Source organism: Dendropsophus ebraccatus, chromosome 1, assembly GCF_027789765.1.
Source record: "Dendropsophus ebraccatus isolate aDenEbr1 chromosome 1, aDenEbr1.pat, whole genome shotgun sequence".
Taxonomy (NCBI): domain Eukaryota; kingdom Metazoa; phylum Chordata; class Amphibia; order Anura; family Hylidae; genus Dendropsophus; species Dendropsophus ebraccatus.
The window spans coordinates 151799701-151822860 of NC_091454.1; the positions used below are offsets into that span (position 1 = coordinate 151799701).

Genomic DNA, 23160 nt, shown 5'->3' on the forward strand with positions numbered 1-23160 from the left:
TCTCCTTTTATATGTTATGCTACCTTTCATTGATGGTACAGATAGATTACAATTTTAATGTTATCTGCAAGTTTGCAGGACCAGATAATGGCTCCCTTCTTTGGGAGGTTGCAACTGTTGAGAACATGGTATACAGTTAATGAAGCTACATGGCAGCAATATCCAAATCTCTATTTTAAATTAAAAAATAGATTGAAATTCATTTGTCTGTTCCAAAAAGGCTTTTTGTGGAAAAAAAGCTTGCATTGTTGGTGCAGAACATTATACATTCGGGGACCTCATTGAACAGGAGTCTTTTGTCCCATGCATTACCATGTTCAGATCGAAAATGCCATGTTGTAGGTTGTGTTGGTGACAGAATTGGATTTCAATGTCCTTAGTCTTTGCATGCAAACTTTTAAACACTGGTTGTCAGAGGATGGTCTCTCTGCAAACTCCTATAAGACTATGTGGTCTGTCATGGTCCATTTCTCGTGTAAGATGTATCCTGTGCAGAAATGTCACTGGAGAACTGAGTGCACCACAGCTCCGTAGGTGAAGATCTTCTTGCAGTCGTTTCCTTGAAATACTGACATTCTGCTGGGAGCTTGTAATTACCTGTTAATAAAACAAAATGTGGTTAGCACTTAAAAAAGAAATAAAACCAATGTGCTGACTAAAAGCTATAGCACTACAAACGCTACACTAAACAATAAAAGAGGATGTGTGCACTAGAAAACATAGTTGTTATGAATCAGGGACAGGATGGCACAAGGACAGGTGAGCCCTGATGCTGGCATCCGCTGTCCCTGCCTACTTGCCGCAGGAGCCCTAGATGGCAACGGACAACTGGTCGGCAAACCCTGATCTTATCTAAGTGCAACACAGAATGAAACAAGACAAACACACCCACACCCACAAAAAGGCAAAGTCAAAAGTCCAGGTCAGTAACAATTGAGTGGCGCAGTACAATATGAAATCCAAGGGGGTAGTCAAATAGTCGAGAGCCAGAAGTCAGATAATCAAAAATACAACCTCAATTTCAAAAAAGTTGGGACACTAAACAAATTGTGAATAAAAACTGAATGCAATGATGTGGAGGTGCCAACATCTAATATTTTATTGAGAATAGAACACAAATCATAGATCTAAAGTTTAAACTGAGAGAATGTATCATTTTAAGTGAAAAATATGTTGTTTCAAAATTTTACAGTGTCTAAAAATCCCCAAAAAGTTGGGACCATGCCGTTTTTACCGCTGTGTTGCATCATCCCTTCTTCTTACAACAGTCAACAGACGTCTGGGGACAGAAGAGACAAGATTCTCAAGATTAGAAATAGGAATGCTCTCCCATTCATGTCTAATATAGGCATCTAACTGTTCAATCGTCCTGGGCCTTCTTTGTCGCACCTTCCTCTATATGTTCTCTATAGGTGAAAGATCTGGACTGGCTGGCCATTTCAGTAGCCGGATCCTTCCCCTACGTAGCCATGATGTTGTGATTGCTGCACAATGTGGTCTGGCATTATCTTGTTGAAAAATGCAGGGTCTTCCCTGAAAGAGATGATGTCTAGATGGGAGCATATGTTGTTCTAGAACCTGAACATAGCTCTCAGCATTAATGGTGCATTTCAAGACATGCAATCTGCCCATGCCACAAGCACTCATGCAACCCCACACCATCAGTCATGCAGCTTTCTGAACGGAGCTATGAACAACTTGGGTTGTTCTTGTCCTCTCTGGTCCGGATGACATGGCGTCCCACTGTTCCATAAAGAACTTCAAATCAAGACTCATCTGACCACAGAACAGTTTACCATTTTGCCACACTCCATTTTAAATGACCCCCTGGCCCAGTGCAAACTGCTGAGCTTGTGGAGCTTCCTTAGAAACGTCTTCCTCTTTGCACTGTAGAGTTTCAGCTGGCAACGGCAGATGGCACGGTGGATTGTGTTCACTGACAATGCTTTCTGGAAATATTCCTGAGCCCATTCTGTTATTTCCTTGATAGTGGCATTAATTTTTGAGGTGCAGTGACATTTAAGGGCCAGTTGAATTTTACGGCCTTGACCCTTACACACAGCGATTGTTCCAGATTCTCTGAATCTTTTGATGATGTTATGTATGGTTAATGATGATAACTTGAAATTCTTGGCTATTTTACGCTGGGTAACACCATCCTGGTATTGCTGCATTATTTTTCTGCGCAACAATGGTGGAATTGGTGATCCTCTTACCATCTTGGCTTCGGAGAGACACTGACACTCTGAGTAGCTCTTTTTATACCCCAACATGTCAATTAACCTAATTAGTGTTGATTGGTCCAGCTGTTCCTTATATGCTCAGTGTAATTTTTCCAGCCACCTTTTGCTACTTGTCCCAACTTTTTGGGGATTTGTGAGACACTGTGACACTGTGAAATTTTGAAACAACATATTTGTCACTGATGAAACATTCTCTCAGTTTAAACTTTTGATCTGTGATTTGTGTTCTATTCTGAACAAAATATTAGATATTGGCTCCTTCCTCCTTTATTCACAATTTGTTTAGTGTCCAAACTTTTTTGGAATTCAGGTTGTACAATGCACTAGGCACTATCACAGGCAAGGACTGAGACACAGGGGAAGATACTTAATGAGCCTGGAGTCCCAGACCCAGGCGTGATTGCGGCTAAGGCTCCAGGTCCAGTAACCCTCTGAAAGCTGACTGGTGGTGTCAGCTGCCAGTCAGAATCACTGCAGACACACAACTCCTTTGCTGCTCGGCCGGGGATGTTGAAGCTCCGGTCGCGGGTACATAAAAGATAAGCACTTCTGCACCCCCAGCAACCAGGCTTGCTGCTAGGGAAGCCATTGGCATGTCTCTAGTAACTGGCCAGGCTGATCACTAGAGACGCCGTCGGCTTCCCTGTCAGGCCAGCCGCGTGCTCTAGCAGGGCCAGGAGCCGAGCACGCGGCCCGATTCCTACAATAGCTATGTATTAGTTTAGATTATGAACAGTTACAGAAGACATCCAGTATGTCCTGAGGAAGAAGGATTCCTGTAAACAAAGAAGTGTTTTCTACATTTGTTGATACAATACATAAATATTAAATAGTAAATTCTACAGATAATCGAACTTTAAACAAATCCAAGTGGCTAAAGAAGTTGTACACAGCCCTAAGGGACTCCTGGAAAACATGAATACAGCCTGGGGTTTTGTTCAAACACAGTATTCTTGCTCAGTATTTTAGTCAGTATTTTACAACCAAAATCAGGAATGGATTGAAAACCTAGAAAGGCTATGTTCACACACTATTGAAATTAAGTGGATTGCTGTCATTTAATGGAAAATTATTGCCGTTATTTTAAAACAATTGCGGTTATTTGTCATTAAATGGCGGACATCCACTAAATTTCAACAGTGTGTGAACAAAGCCTTTCTGTGTTTTCAATCCATTCCTGGTTTTGGTTGCAAAATACTGAGCAAAAATACTGTGTGGGAACATAGCCTAAGGCTATATCCATGTTTCCTAATTGCTGCATCCAACTTCCTCAGGCGTCGGTAATCAAATGCTGCAAGCTCGAGTTTCTTGCAAATTAGAGAAACACAACTGACAATCCTTGGAAGGACATTTCAAATTCTCGCACTGCCCCCTACTAGAGCGAATCGTCAAAAAAGTAAAAAGAAATGATACGTTGTGAGATCCTTTGGTTCTGAGATAAAGTGCTTGCTGTAAGTAATAAGCAGTTGACATATCTAGTTCTCCACAACAGCATGGGCAGCTGCACAGCAAACAAAAAGGCCAAATAATTTTTCATTACAAACTCTGAAAGACTCCCTAATGAATAACTACAACAAGAGACTGGATATATTTTACAGGAGCTTTTATTTACCAACCCTTTATGCCAACTAAATTATACTATATTATTCCAAGTGTGAATTATGACCAAGACCAGTACTGAATGCTATACAATTTTATGATACTATCACAGTGACTCCTGCATCCCAAGAATTGGTTTATTTTCTGTCCAAAAGTCCTTGTGTTCTGCTTATAAGTTAAGTCTATTAAAGTGAATGTACCACTACATACACTGCATTTTTTTTTTACATTAATAGACCAGCGCCGGACCGCCGCCCTGTTACTGCACACTGCGCCAGCCTATCCCCGAGCACCACCTCCGCTTGAAACAATGGAGCCGCGTCACAGAGGGGAGGGGAGTTTGTCACACTGGGGGCCAGCAGGCCTGTCCCCAATGCTTCATGATGGGCCGGTGCTCGAAAATAAACGGGCACCTTGAGCAGGAAGCGGTGTTGGGTCAAAAAACGGACTGCTGCTTTGGCATCCTCACGCCAGCCTATTCATGTAAAAAACACAATGCAATGTCTCCCCTGCTTCCCTTCTACAGTACATGACTTGAGATAGATTCAGTGTCAAACATAAACATGATGAGAATACTTATGGAATACTACTGGTTATAAAACATTAGGAAGGATGATGTGAAGGTAGATTAACTTAAGCACACACATTATTCAGTATGTTTGAAGAATCACTAAACACTTAAATCGAGACATGAGACATGAAGGCAGCGTTAAACAATCAACATATTGAATGAAATCCTGACTGGATCTGATTTTGCATATACATTTATGTTCTTTGTCTATAAATTATGCTGTGTAACCAAGGATTATTTTAATCTAAATTTTGATGTGAAGAATAACACAGAAAAAAAAACTATGATGGAAAATCTGTGATTTGGACTGGCCAAAAAAAACATGTAAACCCAGCCAAAAAGAAAAAAAAAGTTAAAGGGAATCTATTCTCAGGTTAGAGCAGTGCTTCTCAAACTGTGAGGCGGGCCTCACCAGTGAGGCGCCCCCTAGTTGTTGGTGAGGCCCAGCTGGGGAGCCAGTTTTCACAAAAGTAACTATGATCTGCACAGTCCTCCAAAATCTCAATTTTAGCAACATTATTAATTTATTTTGTACTTGCTTTATTAGTATATTGAGCTTGAGAGATGGGTGAAACGTAGTCCTAGCAGTATTTTCAGCTTTTAAATGGACTTTCACCACAAATGGTGAGGCCCCAGCATCCTCTTGGTCAGTCTTGTGAGGCCCAGGCATTGCCTTGGTCTGTTGGGTGAGGCTTCAGTAGAAATAGTTCGAGAAGCGCTGGGTTAGAGCTTCCAAACCTGCTTATAGATCTGTTATGACAGTATCTGTTGGGACCTTGGCGCAGTCCTCAGTTCGTTGTCTTTCAACAGGTTGAATCACAAGGATCATGGCAGCACCGCAGCAGACTGCCACTCTCTTTAATGGGCAGCCTGGATGATCTAAGGATCATCCAGGCAGCCCCTCCCGTTGCTCCCTGTAACCCCCTTCCTGCTCTTTCTTTCCTTGTTATAGCAAGGCAGTGAAAGGGGAAGGAGGAGGAAATGAGCTCTGAGCTGACAGATGGGGGCTTGCTTCCTTCTCACATTGTACATTGCCATGTAATATGGCCTTTATTCTGTGAGTTTGCATTTGTCTTAGCTCTGACTGAACACTGTCCTGCTCCTTCTGGTGTGCTAATTGATTTACCTGCCACACCTGTCTCTCCTCTGTTGTGTTGCTTCAGTGACTTAACAATTAACCTCTGTTTTGTTTAGGGGATTAACATCTGGTTTCTCCACTCACTCTTACTGGATTCTGGACCTTTGTTTCAGTCACAATCTGACTGGCCCCCTGCCCCTGAATTCCTATATAACATCTCCAGTTTGATAACCCTTCTCTGGCTATTAGATTTGTTTTTACTAGCACGCTTGGGGTTCCCTTTGCTATCTCCTGTGTTATCTTGTGCTTGCATCCTGGAGCTTGGTTACCGTGACCTGAATATCCTGTGGAATCTGATTATGTATCTTTGCTGCCCATTTCTTTTGATCACAGCTTCCAGACTATCCCTATCTGTGAGTTTGTCTTGTTCTGTGTTTCACATATTGCAAGTTAGCGAGTGTCGCCCAGTTGCTCTCAAATACCTAGGGCTATCCTGGGCAAGTAGGCAGGGACAGTAGATAGGGTTTACTTTCCGTGTCCACCCCATCCCTTCTCTGACTGGTCAGTGCTTGCAGTATCCTGACAAAATCTTAATAGGGGAGGCATAATTTTTCTGTAATGCACATTTTGTGGATTTGCTAATAAGCCTGGAAAGGGGCTGCTCAGTATTTAATATTATTTTATTAGTATTAGGATTTATTAAAAGGTTAGGACGCCCTAACCAAGGAGTAAAGTACAACCTAACCTGCTGAGTTCCCTAAAAGCCGTAATCCAGAGCTAACCTGTGTTAAAAATTTAATTCAGGTCTCAATTAAGGCTATTTTTCTCTTGCAGAACCTAAGCATACTGCTACAAAGGGGTATCATAACTACTGCTCATTCAAAAAGCACATGTAAAGCTTAGTATTTGTGATTAAGGCTAAAGCTACACAGTGAATTTGGCCACAACAGAGGTTGTGCAATGTTAATCATGGAGCCTGGATTGGGGTGCGTTGTGACCCATAAGTGGCTACAACCACAACCTCACAGTTTAATCTATTCAAAGTGACTTTTTATGTGACTGTTTGGTCATGGCCACTTGTGGGTCCCAATGCAACCCCATTTACTTTACCTATGCATGACACAACATGATCCATGATGTGTCACATGTCATTTTTTCATTGTGAGACCCCTGTGCGAACAAAATCACTGTGTAGCCTTAGCCTTAATATTCTCTTAAGTCCATCATAGTCGAATTTGAAGGCCATGGCTGTCTGATAGAAGAGGGTGCTGTTTATTTACATACATGTTCATCTTAAGAAACTGAATGCTCATAGGGACTTTTTGCCTATACCTTTTAATTGTAGCCATTATTCCAACACCAGTGCTACAGCCAGTGAATGCTCCTTTTACTCTTTTAAAAACATTAAAAAAGTATTGTGTACCTTAAAGTGAACAGTTTTTACTTGAGATAAGAGTTTTCTGTGCGCAAAGTTCAAATTCTCGAAGTACTCTGATGTTAGAATGACACTGATAGTTAAAATTAGTTGTGTCGTTCATCAGATTGGCAGAGTGGTAATGACCGTGCAATCACTATGATGTAGTAGTAAGTCATGGTGTGCTTACAATCTAAGGGCCTTGTGATACTGTTATGTCAATGTGTTGCAAGGAATTCCCCCTTTCTGTTGCAGGCAATTTCATTTTTACCTTGTTCTAAGAGCAATTATTCATATGGGGGCTTGTTTTTTGTGGTACCAGTTGTACTTTCATCTTTCATTTTACCATACACTGTATTGGGTGAAAAAAATGTCTGCAGCAAGAATATTCAGACTGATAGGGTAAGGAGAGTGTGTCTCGTGTCACTGTGGGTTCTGGAGGGGGCCCAGGAAGGGAGAGGAATGGCCTAGTGCTACCTTGACACAGGACACAAGTGGCAGAATGATTTTACATCTTGTCACTCACTCTGTCAATCAGACACAGAACACCAGTAAGTGAATGTGAAGAGGGGGCTCACTTTTAGCTCAGAGGGATTCACCTGTTCCCCTGTGGGACAGTCTCAACCTGAAAACATGTACAGATGTGGCACAACAGAATTGCTATTAAAAATAACTAATTTATTAATATTATAGTGCATAATGTCAAATGACAAATTCTTCTGCTACATATATTGTATGTATGTTGTACAACACAATGGTTACACAATTTCAGCCAGGACGGAGTGGAGGCATAGTACAGCAGTAGTTACATTCATGTATCCCCCCCATATTTGGTTACCTGGTCTATAATATTGGCACTAAAGATGGCTTCCTCCATGTGCCGCTCATCTGACTTGATGACAGATTTAATACTGTTTACTACATGTTGCACCTCTGGAGATAAGTGACAATTTGAGTGTTCCAGAAATTTGGCTACTAAAATCTTTGTGTCCTTGTATGTTTTCAGGTCCACCAAAGAATTGGGCCTCTCTTTGGAGATATTTTTTAGGGCCTTGGGCTTGATTCGATGGCTGCCTTTTTTGTTGTCTTTTTGTCTTCCCAACAAAAAATGGTTTCCTGTCTCCTGGCAGGCTGAGGCCGTCATGTGTGGATAAGAGCAAGGAGCTGAAAAGAGAGAAGGAAAAGGTAAACAGCTGAACAGATTGAAACATGATATCAAGACTAAATTGTCTGACTGGATAAAACGCATAATCAAGCATCAAGATGCAAAGCATAAATAATTAATAAATCACGCTCTCCCAAGCGAGTATTTAGCAGATTAGGAATATTCAGCGCACGTTTTAAATAAATGTGGTCTGGTTTAGTCATGCACGCTGCTGTACTGTATAATCCATCTGGAGGCAAATCATAAGGCAGTGTATGAGATAGGATTTGTAAGTAGCACAAAATGTGCCATACTTAACTTCATCCTGAACATGCCCACAGTGTGGTAAAGTCATGTATATTAAGGCTGGGTTCTATGTTTTTTTATCTGTTTTCCCAAAAAGTTGGATAGAAAAATGGATGCATTTGCGTGCATCCGTTTTGGTCCATTCTTCCATTACTTCCATTATAAAAAAAAGGATCAAAATGCATCTGTTTTTTTTAAGCGTACACAGAAATGTGGTCAACCAGGTTTTTGTGTACATTGAAAAAACAGATGCCTTTTAAACCTTTTTTTTATTTTTATAATGGAAGTCAATAGAAGAACGGATCAAACAGATGCACACAAATTCATCAGTTTTTCCATCAATTTTTTTTGCGAAAACAGATAAAAAAACAGCCCTAACATATATCACATTACAACACTGTGGGCATGTTGCATGACACCCTAGGAAGTCCTGGAAAACATGGACACAGCCCTAGGGCAGCATCCAACCTTGCTGGGAGTCAAATGCTGAGCAATCAGGTTCTGAAAAACTTGAACATTTGGCAAATTTGCTCATCACTAGTAGCCTAATGTCTGCTGCCTGGACATGGTCACGTTTGTTCTTTTTACCTTGTCAAACAAAAATATATCTTAAAAAAATCCATAGGCAGATATTAGGACTTTTTCAGCAAGTGGAAAATAGCTGTATGAGTTGTCAACATGATCTTTTAATTCTTTTCTTTGTTTATTTACCGTATATAAACAAAGCACCGACAGATGTAGCACAGCACTTTACATAGCTTTGCCAATTCAGTCCCTGTCCCCATTAGGGTTCACAATCTAAAGTCAAATATGTGTATGTTTTGGGTGTGGGAGGAAACTGAGTACCCAGAGGAAACCCACACAAACATGGAGAGAAAATACAAACTCTTTGCAGACATTGGCCTTGGTGGCAATATGCAATGGAGCCCATATAGAAGCTGTTACATGAACTACAGTAGTACTGTACAGTACAACATGTAATGTGAGAAATAATCAGGTTAAATCATACACTTGTAATCTATCATCCATTGTTCCGCCATCCCATGTAGCTCATATTCTCATACCTGCCCGCCATGCATTATTGCAGTCATTTAGGTCCTTATGGAGAGCACAGATGTTTTGAGACATAATGCCAATTGCTGAATAAAGTCTGAATACAATGACTATGAATACATTCTCCATGTGTCAATGAAGCCAGCAGAGGCTGTTCTGGATAGCGTTCCCAGTGAGACTCTCACTACAGTTCCTGCCAACCAGCGTGTGGAGACATGTTTATATAGCATAATGCAAAGTGAATGATTACAAGAATCTTTTCCAAATAAATTATACACAGTAGTTATTAAATATATTAACCCTAAGAGGACCGGGCCAATTTAAATTTTTGCGTTTTCGTTTTTCCCTCTTTGTGCTTAAAAGGCCATAAAAAATTCAATGTGTGGTGAAATTGGAAAAAAAAACGCATTTCTTTTACTTGGGGGTGGGGGGGGGGGGGTGGATCGTTTTTACACTGTTCGCCCTGGGGTAAAACTGACTTGGTATATATGTTCCTCAAGTCAATACGATTACAACGATATGTAACATGTATAACTTATATTGCATCTGATGGCCTGTAAAAAATTCAAACCATTGTTAACAAATATATGTTCCTTAAAATTGCTCTATTCCTATACTTATAGCGCTTTTATCCTTTTCTCTATGTGTCATTTTTTGCGCCATGGTGTGTTCTTTCTATCGGTACCTTGATTGCGCATATACGACTTTTTGATTTTTTGGCGCTTACGCCATTTACCGTGCGAGATCAGGAATGTGATTAATATTTTGGGCGATTACGCATGTTGCTATACCAAACATGTTTATTTATTTATTTATTACATGGGATAAGGGGGGTGATTCAAACTTTTATTAGGGGAGGGGGCTTTTTATTAATAACAACACTTTAATTTTTACTTTCACACTTATACTTGAAGCCCCCATGGGCTCTCATACAGATCTATGCTGCATAGATCAATGAGATAGGCACATTGATTGCTTCCGGCTGCTGCCGAGACGGGATCAGCGCCATTATGGCGCTGACCCCGGAATGAGTAAGATGTGTGGATCGTTCCTCACGGAACAACGTCCCGGAGGAGCAATCCACCTCACTAGACACCAGGGAACAGCTGCATCAAGTAATCGGATGCAGCTGTCAACTTTGACAGCTGCATCCGATTACTTTATTAGTGGGCACTTTCAAATACAAGTTGCATACCACAATTATGACACCACTATCCAGGTAAGAGCAGTTGTGGTGTAATCTAAAGCTTCTGGGCCCATAAACTATGGTGTGCTATGTATAATACTGGCCTCTCTTACATGGCAGAGCTGCCTATGAGACTGGACTATCACTACTATATCCTCTACTGATATGTACAAACAAACTAAGTGCATGATCATAATAGGCAGAATGGGAAGTAGATTATGAAGTAGACTATATCCATTCCTCATTCTACTTCTCTTATCCACAATAAGAAGGTAAAGTGACTGACCTGTGGGTCTCCTGATGTATGCTGGAGACTGTACTGGCTTATGAGCTACTGTTAGTGCCGCTGAGAAGTCAGCTGGCACGGCCATAATTGATATGAAACTAGACTACTATAAGTTAGAAAAGCAATAAAAGCATCTGCACCCAATGTTGGAGGGGGCAGATGAAAAGTGAAGGTCATAAAGAATGACCTCTATATAGCAAAATACATGAATTTATTATAAGAGACTCCTTTACTGTACCAACAATAATAGCAAACAATGGGATCTAAGCTCTTGGTTTGATAAAATATAATAATGGTTTTATTGTAGGGGAATAGGGTGCTTCCTCCAGCCAGCTGCGATCTAATCTCTCCTCCTAGAGAAAGCCTTCACCTGCTGTGTTTCCATTATATTTAAGAATACTATTTGCCTTGGCAAATGGGTAATTGATTCCCCCACTAGTAATTAATGTAATTGCTATTGATTTAAGAAGCTCTCCACCGCAAACCCTTTGGAGAGGGAAGAATCACTGAAACACTTTCTGTCTCTCTCAATTTGGTTCAGGGCAAGCCGAGCCATTGCGTTGATGTATGTGCTCCATTTGCAATACAACCATCCTTTAGAAATGCACAGACAGAACGGATCTTAAATCATCTTCGAGATACGGTTGCATTTTAACACAAACAAAGGCAGCCAAAGAGATTTACAACATGATGGGCTAGCAAATCTTTCCAAAGTATTGACACTCTTCCTATCTCCAAATTGCCAGCATTAGATATATTGCACAAGCCTAACAAATTCAATCACCAAAATCATACAGTTGTATTCTACAATATAAGGATACGTCTGGACAAAACATACAATACATTCTGCAAGAGAAGATTGGAAGAGAACAGCTGCCACAGATGCAAAATTAGTGCAAAGAGAGAACATATATTACAACAAGTGAAGATGGGGCTCCTCTATTACAACGATGCTAATATGCTAACTGTGATCATATATCATTAGTTCGGGAAGTATTATGAAGGGCCAAATGCACATGCCAGCTGTGTTTTGTCAGTTGTTCTCTTTCATCCATAGCTCAGTCTCTCATCCGCTTGCAATTTTAGCCATCAAATGCATATAATACCAGTGATCAGTAAATGTTAGCTCTTGTCTTGGTGGGTAGTGTAAGACAGATAATGAGGCCTAATGATAGGAGTGCATAATAATTTTTGGCTATACTCCCAGTGATACTGTATTTTATAGTGACTGTCTTTCTGATAATGACTCATTAACTGGATACCAGTGTATTTCGCATTAATAGGGAATAATATTTTGGACTGCTCCTTTGTTGAATATACAATATGTTTTCAAATGCCTTAAGAACAGACCTTCATATAAAATGAATGTATGTAAACGTGTAATTCTCTGTACTAATCTTAACCCCTTGCCTCCACAGCCTGTTTTGGCATTAAAGGGAACCTGTCACCCCCGGTGCCGGGGTGACAGGCTCCCGACCCCCCGTTAGAGCCCCCTATACTCACCTAATCCCGCCGGGTCCCGCTTCTGGAGGTGGTCGGGTGATGAAGATCTCAGCCGCTGCAGCCCGGCGCGCGCGCTGAGAGATGAGTCCAACACCCATAGAGAATGACAGGAGAGTCCAGCGCTCCGTCATTCTCTATGAGCGTTGGACTCATCTCTCAGCACGCGCACCGGGCTGCAGCGGCTGAGATCTCCGTGACCCGACCATCTCCAGAAGCGGGACCCGGCGGGATTAGGTGAGTATAGGGGGCTCTAACGGGGGGTCGGGAGCCTGTCACCCCAGCACGGGGGGTGACAGGTTCCCTTTAATGCTTTTAACTTTAGTGCTTTAGTGCTTTTAACTATTGCGGTTATTCTGAGATTGTTTTTTTCGTGACATATTTCTCTTTATGTTTGTGGTATACTTTGGTTGATACACTAAGTATTTTTTTGTAAAAAACACATTTGCCCAAAAATTTGAAAAATGTACAATCCTTTATATTCAAAATTCTCTTTTCCTAAGAAAGATAGTCATGCCACATAAACTAATTATTACTGTAACAACTACAACATGTCTGCTTTATGGTGACGTCGTTTGGTGAACGTCCTTTTACTTGTTAGGATGTTAGAGGGCTTTGAAATTTTTCAGCGATTTTTCAAATATCAGGAAAATTTCAAATTCTGATTTTTTTAGGGACCAGTCCAGTTCTGAAGTGAATTTGTGGGGCCTGTATGCTAGTTACCCCCATAAATCTTTCCACTGTAAAAACTGCACCCCTTAAAGTATTCAAAGTAACCTTTCATAAGTTTATTAATCCTTTGAGTGTTTTGCAGAAATTTAAGAGACTTGGAGGAGAAATTTAAAATTTAAATTTTTTTGGCAGATATTCTATTTTAATCCATTTTTCCTCTAACGCAGCAAATACTAACTGAGAAATGGAACTCACTATTGATTCCCCTTATTCCAGTGTTTCTAGAAATCCCCTATATGTGGCCGCAGTGCGTCACCTGACTCAACCACAAGCCGCAGACATGACAGAGACCTGGGGAATTTTGGGGCCTTTTTTTATTTCAGTTTTTTTTTTTGCCATTATACCATGTCACAGAGGCCTTGCGGTGCCAAAATATTTGTGTAAGCCAAGTTGACGTTTCCATCGGTACCATTCTGGGGGACATGTGACACCTTGATCAATATTTATTTAATTTTTTATGAGGTGGTAAGAATAAAAAACTCAATTTAGCAGCTGTTTTTCACCATATTTTTGTACGCCGTTTACTATACGTTACACATGACATTTTTATCGCTGTTCATCAGGTTGGTACGATTACAGCAATATCCATTTTATATAGCTTTTGTTATAGTTTATGGCATTTATTCTATAAAAACTGTTTGTGTCTTGCATATTGTAAGAGCTGTAATATTTTAATTTTTTCGCCAATGGAGTTATGTGAGGCCTTTTTTTGTGGCATAACCTACATTTTTAGTGATACACCTTTTGGGTACATGTGACGTTTTGATAGCTGTTTTCTATATTTTTTAGGGGGCGGGATTAACAAAACATTGTCATTTTGGTTAGTTTTTTATTTATTTTTTGAATGGTGTTAATCTGGTGGCATAATTAATGTAACGGATTAATATATGGGGTCATTACGGATGTGGCGATACCAAATATGTTTATCTAATTTATAGGGGACCATTTATAAAGGGGGGATGGGGAATGTGTATATTTATTTTAATAAATTATTTATTTACGTATGTATTTATTTACTTTATTTTAATTATTTATTTATGTGTGTGTGTGTGTGTGTGTGTTTTTTTTTACTTTTGCAGGTACATCTATAATGCATTACAGCACATGATCAGTGCTGTAATGCATTATAGAGTGAATGAGTGTCAGTGTCAGTGTCAGTGTCAGTGCAGGGACCTGATCGTAAAGTATGGGAGGGAGACGTATCTGGGGGGGGGGGGGGGGAGAACTAGGGACAAGGGGAGGGAGAGGACGGAACAGAGCACAGGGGGGTAGGCACGGGGGAGCACGAGCACGGGGGGGGAGCACAGAGGGCAGCACGGGAGAGCACGAGCACGGGGGGGGGGGGGGGAGTCGCAAGAGCATGGGGGGGGGGGGTCGCACGAGCACAGGGGGGAGCATAGAAGGCAGCAAGGGAGAGCACGAGCACGGCGGGGGGTAGCACAGAGGGCAGCACGGGAGAGCACGAGCACGGGGGGGTGGGTGTTTAGCACGAGCACGGGGGCGGGAATCGAATCCAGAGGGGAGGGGGACAAGTGGAGGAAGGGAGAGGAGAACGGGGGGAGCTGGATCGGGGTGGGGGGGCTGGATCGGGGCCCGGACATTACAGGGGGAAGGAAGGGGACCTGGGGAGAGCATTACAGCAGTGGCGACAGGAGGAGGCAACATGCAGACAGCGGTGTTTATGGGGTTAACTGCCCGGGGGGAGCATGTCTCCCCTCCGGGCAGTGGCAGCAGAAGGATGCTGTGTGACACAGCCTCCTCCTGCTGCCCGATCTCAGATAGGGACAGTGGGGGGAGGCAGAGAAGGCATGACGTCCAGGGACGTCATGATGCGTTCTGCCACTGCTTTTCATGACGTCCCGGGACGTCATATTGGGGGAAGGGGTTAAAGACAATGGTATAGTACAGGCCTGACAGATCTCAAGTCTTATATGTCTTAGGCACACCAATTACAATGGAACATATGCTATGATCTTGGCTATACTGAAAAAGTACATTTATCTTCACTGCTTTTCTGTCCTACCACTGTTGTAAGCTTTATATGCACTGTTTTTGCAGGGCCTGCTTTATAACACAATGTTCTGACCCTTTGATGGTCTCAACACAATGACAACTTTATATACAGGACTATTTTTACCACTAGGCACAATTCCAGATGCGACACGGGAAAGACGACAAAATGCAGAGTGGGACACTGGGCAGCTAGCTCAGATACCAGCACAATGAGCCGCAAACATGGCTCTGACATCTGATGTTCAGTTTTCCATCATTGTCCCATTCTCATTTTATATGTGACCATCAAGGTGACAGAGACTGCCTTCCAGAAGAAGACCAGCACTTCCACTTAATGCTGCTGCTGAGACAGGACACCATCACCCGCTTTCTCCTCTCCTGACCCTGCCTCCCTGATCTACCAAGGTTCAACTACTGTGTACACAATAAGTGAAACTGTAATGACATTTGGGGTCTGTATTTTACATATTGAGTGTACATCAGGGGGTCTGTATTTCTCATACCGGGTCTAGTCTTGGTGTCTACATTTTATATGTGGTGTGAGTCTGAACTCTGTATAGCACATATGGGCTGTAAGTCTGAGCTCTGTATAGCACATATGTGGTGTGAGTCTGAGCTCTGTGTAGCACATATGTGGTGTGAGTCTGAGCTCTGTGTAGCACATATGTGGTGTGAGTCTGGGGTTAGTAGAGCACATATGTGGTTTGAGTCTGGAGTCTGTATGTGCTGTCCCACCAAGGGTGTTGCTAGTAGTTACACCCTTCGTAAAAGCCTGTACTTTTTGGATGTAAGTGGTGAGTAGCAGTGTTAAAGTTTTGCCACAAGATGTCGCTATTATAAGTATGTGTATACCGTATTGCACAGCTGTAGTATTAAAGGAGTATTGTTTGTTTATATGTCACATGGATCTGTAGACCAATGAGAGTACTTTCTTCTTCTATCATATAATTTCTCTCATTACTTCTCATATATGCACTCTTTACCTATTCACAGCACACCTTACAGGGACTGTACATAGGAGGTCACATGGGTAGAGGAAGTATAAGGTGTTTTTCGCTGGACTGTAGAGAAAGGACACAAGCCAGAATGCTCTCTACAGTGGTCAAGTTGGGCCCTGGCCCTCTGCTAGGTCCCCAGTCTCAGTGTGCAGTCTAGAAGCAGACCCAGGTACATTCAACCTACACTTTTCTTCTCAAGCAACTCCACTCAACACTATGAAGTGTTAAGCCCTTCACTAGAGAGGACGTCAGAGATCACCTCAACCCACACCGAGGACAAGGAGAGACACAGTGGAGGACAGTATCCATAAAGTAAAGGAACTGATCTGGATATCTCGCTGCGCGGGTGTGGACAGGGAACTCTTAGCATTCCGCTATTTCCAGGTAACAAGGTCTGGGGCTTGTGTCACCCTTTAGGATGGGTCCCCCGACACTGGAAGGGCAATAGGTGGTTCAAAGACCAAAGAGTCAAAACACAGGCACAAGTATTCTCTCTCTTCTCAAGTATTCTTCTATTTCTACATCCGTGCCACCATACCTGTGTGTCCAACCAGCACTGGCGTCACGACATAACATCACTGGGCCCCCGCAATATCTTGGCCAACCACCATAGAACTGGTATCACACTTCACTACCTAGCAAGTGACCGGCCACCAACTCCCACACTGGGGCTGTACCACATGTATATCAGATATGGCGTATATAATCTGTATATTACATAAAGGGTCTGAGTCTGGGGTCTTTATATCACAAATGGGCTCTGAGTCTGGGATCTGTATATTGAATGTGGGATTTGAGTCTGTGGTGTATATCACATATAGGGTCTGAGTCTGGAATCTGTATCCCTTATGGGATGTGAGTATGGGCTGTGTCTCACATATCTGGGTCTGAATTTTGATATATGGGGTCTGACTTAGGAATCTGTATCATATATGGGGTCTGAGTTTGGTGCCTGTAACACATATGGAGTCTGTGGTCTGTATATTGCATACAGAGGTTAGTGTTGGGGGTATGTAACAAATATGGAGTCTAAATCTGGGATGTGTTTCATATATGGTGTTTGAGTCTGAAATGTGTATCACTGCTTCCGGCCAACTCCTTGTAATGCATATCAGCGGAGGAGGCCACCCGGGAGGGTAGTCCCACCCCTAGTGCACCAAAATACCTCCTAATAGCGAGGAAACAGCACATTTAACCTTAGTGCGCAATAGGGAGATATCAGCAGGTTAGATTCTTGTTTAGTTTCCCTTTAAGGAAAATAATTATTTGGCTTGTAGAATTGAAGGACATCTACATTCAAGTAATGGAGCAGAGAGGCACTACCAGACAAGGTCCATAGATAAATGTGGTGCTATTTCCTTTATTCATTTATTCTATCTCCACTTCTATTGGTTTGTTATACCTGAAGGTTGTTGCTTACATTTGATAAATTTAACGCTACACAATGTGTTATCTTTTCTAGTATGTCTTAAAAGACAAGCAGATGGTACCGTAGGAGTCTCAGTATATTTACAGTAAAATACTTACAATATAAAGATAGATCAGTGTAAAGAAACCAAGACTTTATCTTCCTGCAAAATAGTGGTAGGAAGAATTTCTTATCATGACTCGATCATCTGCAGAATATCCTGACAACTCCCCAGTGTTGGACATCATCGGTAAAAGCAGCCAAGGAACAATTGCTACGCTCTCCCATGTGACAGCTTTCCCTGTTGTCGTGTCATGTTTATACCTTCTAATAGATCCTTATATTCAATGATATTGTAAAACTCACAATTCATTACAATTATATGTGACCCAAGACATCCCTATAAAGAAACATCCTACAGATTGGGATGGGATTTCTTCTTTATCTCGGCCTGATGTGAATAAACTGCACAATGTAGATATTTTTGGAATGGAAAAGGTAAATGCCTGAGTAGTTTCATAGGACATACATCATGTGAGACTCCAGAATGATAAATGCTTCTGTCCTACTCTATTCCTGAGACTCTATTTTAAAGCTCTGAAAATCCAATTGGGTGATCTGTCAAGCTTTTAGTGTGACTGATTGTAGCGAAAAGACAAGCAACAAAGGAATCTCCTGTGCAATAGGGACTCCATGTCCTCACTAATGAAATTCTCCACAGTGACTGCGAAATGTCCACAAGGGCACTAATCAAATTATTACATAAGGATAGGGGGACAAATGTCAGTATCAGCCAAATAATCATATTTCTCCATGTAGGTTCGCTGCTCTTCCCAATTCTAATACTAGATGGACCTAACAATGACAACCACGAGCAATCTACACATCATCTCCCTGTGGAAGAATTACATTATGAGCCTGAATTTCCTATTGTCCCTATTCACTAATAGTGATGAGGTATAAAATGGATCCGATACTGTATGTCTTATGCCCTTGGGGCAGCAGAAACATGGTGCTGTATATACTACAATAAAGAGAACAAGAAACTATCTGAAAGTCTCAGCTTATCAACAAACTTGAACTTACACTACAAGTTTATTAGAAGGGGCTGTGTCATAGATGCAATTACTTGGATATAGCAATTATAAAACACGTATACGATATGTAGATTATGATATATCTCTTTTAGATATATAGCGGTATATAGCCCCCCTGTGCTCCACCCCAGTGGTATATAGCCCCCCTGTGCTCCCCTCCTCCCCTCCTCGCCCCAGTGGTATATAGCCCTCCTGTGCTCCCCTCCCCCCAGTGGTATATAGCCCCCTCTGTGCTCCCCTCCTCCTCCCAGTGGTATATAGCCCCCCCTGTGCTCCACCCAGTACATATTCCACATTCTCAACATACTGAATGGCTTAAAGGGGTACTTTGGAGAAAAATAATATTTCTAAATCAACTAGTACCAGAAAATTATAAAGATTTGTAAATTACTGTAATTAAAAAACAAACAGCCTCAACTTCCAGTAGTTATCAGCTGCTGTACACAGGAAGTGGTGTATTCTTTCCAGTCTGACATGGTGCTCTCTGTTGCCACATCTGTTTGTCAGCATCCAGGGATTAAATAATCCATATTAGGTGCTTAAGTACAATACAATACTTTTTCCAGTATAAAGACCACAATGGTCAAAACCTTGTATTGTACTTGAGCACCTAATAAAACACTTGGATTATTCTATTTCTGGAAGCTGTCTGATTTTTTTTTCTGAATTAGAAATGTGGACTACTGGCAAGGTGGCAGCAGAGAGCACTCTCAGATTGGTAAGAATACACCACTTCCTGCAGGGTATACAGCAGCTGCTAAGTTTCATATCTGTATAACTTTATGACACCAGTTGATATGAAAACATTTTTAGTACCCCTTTAAGGACAGCAGAAGACATTCAATATTATGTGGTCTGCTGATCAGCTCTTAACTACTACCCATAGTTTTACCCTTTTTCTTTGACCAATGGCATCCCAACAGAGACAGGTGGCAAAGTAGTTCACATCATGATATAAATGGTATATACTTTGCTCAGGGCCGCTTTAATACATTGGCGGGCCCGGTGCACAAACCTCAAGAGTGGGCCCCCCCTCTTCCCTTTCAGCACCCCCCCCCCCCTCGCATGTTATCAGAATCGGTGCTCCACACACAGTATAATGCCCTGAATGTGCCCCCACTCTGTATTATACATAAGGTATAACACTATTTCCACCATACAGTGATTACATATTACATGAAAACTGCACTGAACAGAACTGAAAGATATCACCAATGATACCATTACATAATACTGCCACACCATGACCACTACCACTACAGACCCTATAACAGAAAGAAGTTACATCCAGTGACTCACATGGGGAGTCTTCTCCGATCTGTCACTTTTTTTCTTTTTTTTTCTCCATCCAGCATGGGCCACCTTGATGTCTCTCCCGACTGTGAATCCTCTCTCCAGAATCTGCCAGAGAAACATTTTAGGCTCCAACACATACAGTAGTTAGGTCCCCTGTACCCCTATATAGTAGTTACCTCCCTCTGTACCCCTATATAGTAGTTACCTCCCTCTGTACCCCTATATAGTAGTTACACCCTTCTGTGCCCCCTATATAGTAGTTACACCCTTCTGTGCCCCTATATAGTAGTTACACCCTTCTGTGCCCCTATAGTTTTAATGTGTCCCTTAATAAGTAGATATGCTCTGTGCCCCAGTATAGTAGTAAGGTCCCTATATAATATAGCACACTCTGTGCAGCCCCAATGTAGTATAGACCCCAGTGTGCTGCCCTCAGTAGTATATACCCCTTGTGTGCTGCCCTCAGTAGTATATACCCCTTGTGTGCTGCCCTCAGTAGTATATAGCTCCCCCTGTGCTTCCCCCCCATAGTATATAGCCCCCTATGCACTTTCCCCAAAAAGTATCTAGTCTCCCTGTGTGCTCTCCCCCTGTAGTATATAGCCCCCAGTGCTCCACCCCAGTAGTATATAGCCCCCTGTGGTCCCCACAGTGGTATATAGCCACCCTGTGCTTCCCCCCCAGTGGTATATAGCCCTCCTGTGCTCCCCCCGTGGTATATAGCCCTGTGCTCCCCTCCTCCCCCCAGTGGTATATAGCCCCCCTGTGCTCCACCCAAGTGGTATATAGCCCCCCTGTGCTCCCCTCCCCCCAGTGGTATATAGCCCCCCTGTGCTCCCCTCCTCCACTGGTATATAGCCCCCCCTTCATAGTATATAGCCCCCAGTGCTCCACCCCAGTAGTATATAGCCCCCTGTGCTCCCCACAGTGGTATATAGCCACCCTGTGCTTCCCCCCCAGTGGTATATAGCCCTCCTGTGCTCCCCCCAGTGGTATATAGCCCCCCCTGTGCTCCCCCCAGTGGTATATAGCCCCCTCTGTGCTCCCCTCCTCCCCCCAGTGGTATATAGCCCCCCTGTGCTCCCCCCAGTGGTATATAGCCCTCCTGTGCTCCCCTCCCCCCAGTGGTATATAGCCCCCCCCTGTGCTCCCCTCCTCCCCCCAGTGGTATATAGCCCCCCCTGTGCTCCACCCAAGTGGTATATAGCCCCCCCTGTGCTCCCCTCCTCCCCCCAGTGGTATATAGCCCCCCTGTGCTCCACCCCAGTGGTATATAGCCCCCCTGTACTCCCCTCCCCCCCCAGTGGTATATAGCACTCTTGTGCTCCCCTCCCCCCAGTGGTATATAGCCCCCCCTGTGCTCCCCTCCCCCCAGTGGTATATAGCCCCCCCTGTGCTCCACCCAAGTGGTATATAGCCCCCCTGTGCTCTCCTCCTCCCCCCAGTGGTATATAGCCCTCCCTGTGCTCCACCCCAGTGGTATATAGCCCCCCTGTGCTCCCCTCCTCCAGTGGTATATAGCCCCCCCTCCATAGTATATAGCCCCCCGTGCTCCACCCCAGTAGTATATAGCCCCCTGTGCTCCCCACAGTGGTATATAGCCGCCCTGTGCTTCCCCCCCAGTGGTATATAGCCCTCCTGTGCGCCCCCCCCTCCGTAGTATATAGCCCCCCCTGTGCTCCCCTTCTCCCCCCAGTGGTATATAGCCCCCCCTCCATAGTATATAGCCCCCAGTGCTCCACCCCAGTAGTATATAGCCCCCTGTCCCCCCCATGGTATATGGCCCCTTTTGCTCCCCCCCCCCATGCTCCCCCCATAATGTATAGCCCCCCTGTGCTCCCCCTCCCATATAGTATATAACATTAAAAAAAAAAACACTTATACTCACCTGGGTCCCCGCGTTCCTCTTCACTTTGCATCTTCTGGCCGGACTGCTTCGTTCACTAGAGGCCGCTTTCCCCTTCTTCTGGCGGCGACATAAAGACGTCACTCGGTGCCGACGCTAGAAGGGGAGTGCGGCTTCTAGTGAACGCAGAGGTCACAAGAGTGACTGACAGGGAGAGAGCCAATGGCTCTCTCCCTGTCAGTGCTGCTGCTGCTGCACGGTGTCTATGAGCGCTCGTTTTACGAGCGCTCATAGCTACAGTGCAGAGCACAGCAGCGAGGGGGGGCCTCAAGGGGCGCCATCAGGATGGGAAAGTAGATTAATTACATACCCATGCCGATGGCGCTCCCCCCTGACAGGCCGGCGGCCGGAGCCCTGTGCGACCGCGTTGGTCGCACATAGCTAAGGCCGGCCTGGTCGGGGGGGGGGCCTTTAACCAGTGGGCCCGGTGCACGTGCACCATTGGCCCTATGGTTAAAGCGGTCCTGACTTTGCTAGGCAAATCTGGACTAGACATAACAGTCAATAATAGCAAGGTCACTAAACTAGTCTTAACAAGTTTTTCTCATCATCATGGAACAAGACCAAATCATGGGACAAGACAATACCTAAGAAAGCACAAATGCAGAGTTTATTGAGAACAATGTTAAATTGCACCATTGCCCATAGAAGACAAAAGGAAAGGATACCAAGGCTCATGAGAGCCACCCATTCCAAGAAGAAACCAAACCACCATGTTCAAGAGCAGTACTGTACTGAAAGTCCCTCTGTGTCCGATCAAGGTGTGCTGATGTGGAAATGATGGGTGCCAGAAGTTGTTTCCTCATATCCAAGACACAGCAACAAATCTATTTACAGTCTCAGCTAAAAGAAAGGCATTATAAGGTGCATATACTGTAGAAGAGCACCTATTGGCAGTGCATATTCCATCCCAATCAACCAACATTGACTATTGTATCTAGTTGGCATTTGCCTTGTAAAGTTTACACCCTTTATGTTGGTTTCACACATGGCAGTCTTTCTTTTAGAAAACTGCCTCGTTAGTTATTCTGCTAAAACCAGAAGTGGATCCAACAGGAAAGAGAAGTACAAGTCCTTCTTTTATATTTTCCATTCCATTTGACTCCATTTCTGGCTTTGGCACAAAGACTGCCATGCGTGAATCCAGCATTATATTTTGGCTTAGTACCCATCAGTCTGATTTAATTGCTTGGACCTCTAGTTGTCCTTGAAAAACTACTATAAATTGTCCATTATCTCTTTATCTGTTCATGCTTTTAGTAAATTGTGCAAATATGACACATCCTGTCATATAGAAGGAGATCTACCAGACCAAATGTATAAAGGAGCA

General features: G+C 43.1%; 1 protein-coding gene across 1 annotated transcript in view; it reads right to left on the reverse strand.

Annotated features, from left to right (window-relative positions):
• Positions 1-23160, reverse strand: part of ENTREP2 (endosomal transmembrane epsin interactor 2) — a 559705-nt gene continuing 536545 nt past the window's right edge. Inside the window, exons 10-11 of the mRNA XM_069956552.1 lie at positions 7744-8069; positions 1-597 (exon numbers count right to left, since the gene is read on the reverse strand). Coding sequence (XP_069812653.1) covers positions 412-597; positions 7744-8069 — 512 coding nt within the window. The 3' untranslated portion in view covers positions 1-411. The remainder of the gene's footprint in view (positions 598-7743; positions 8070-23160) is intronic.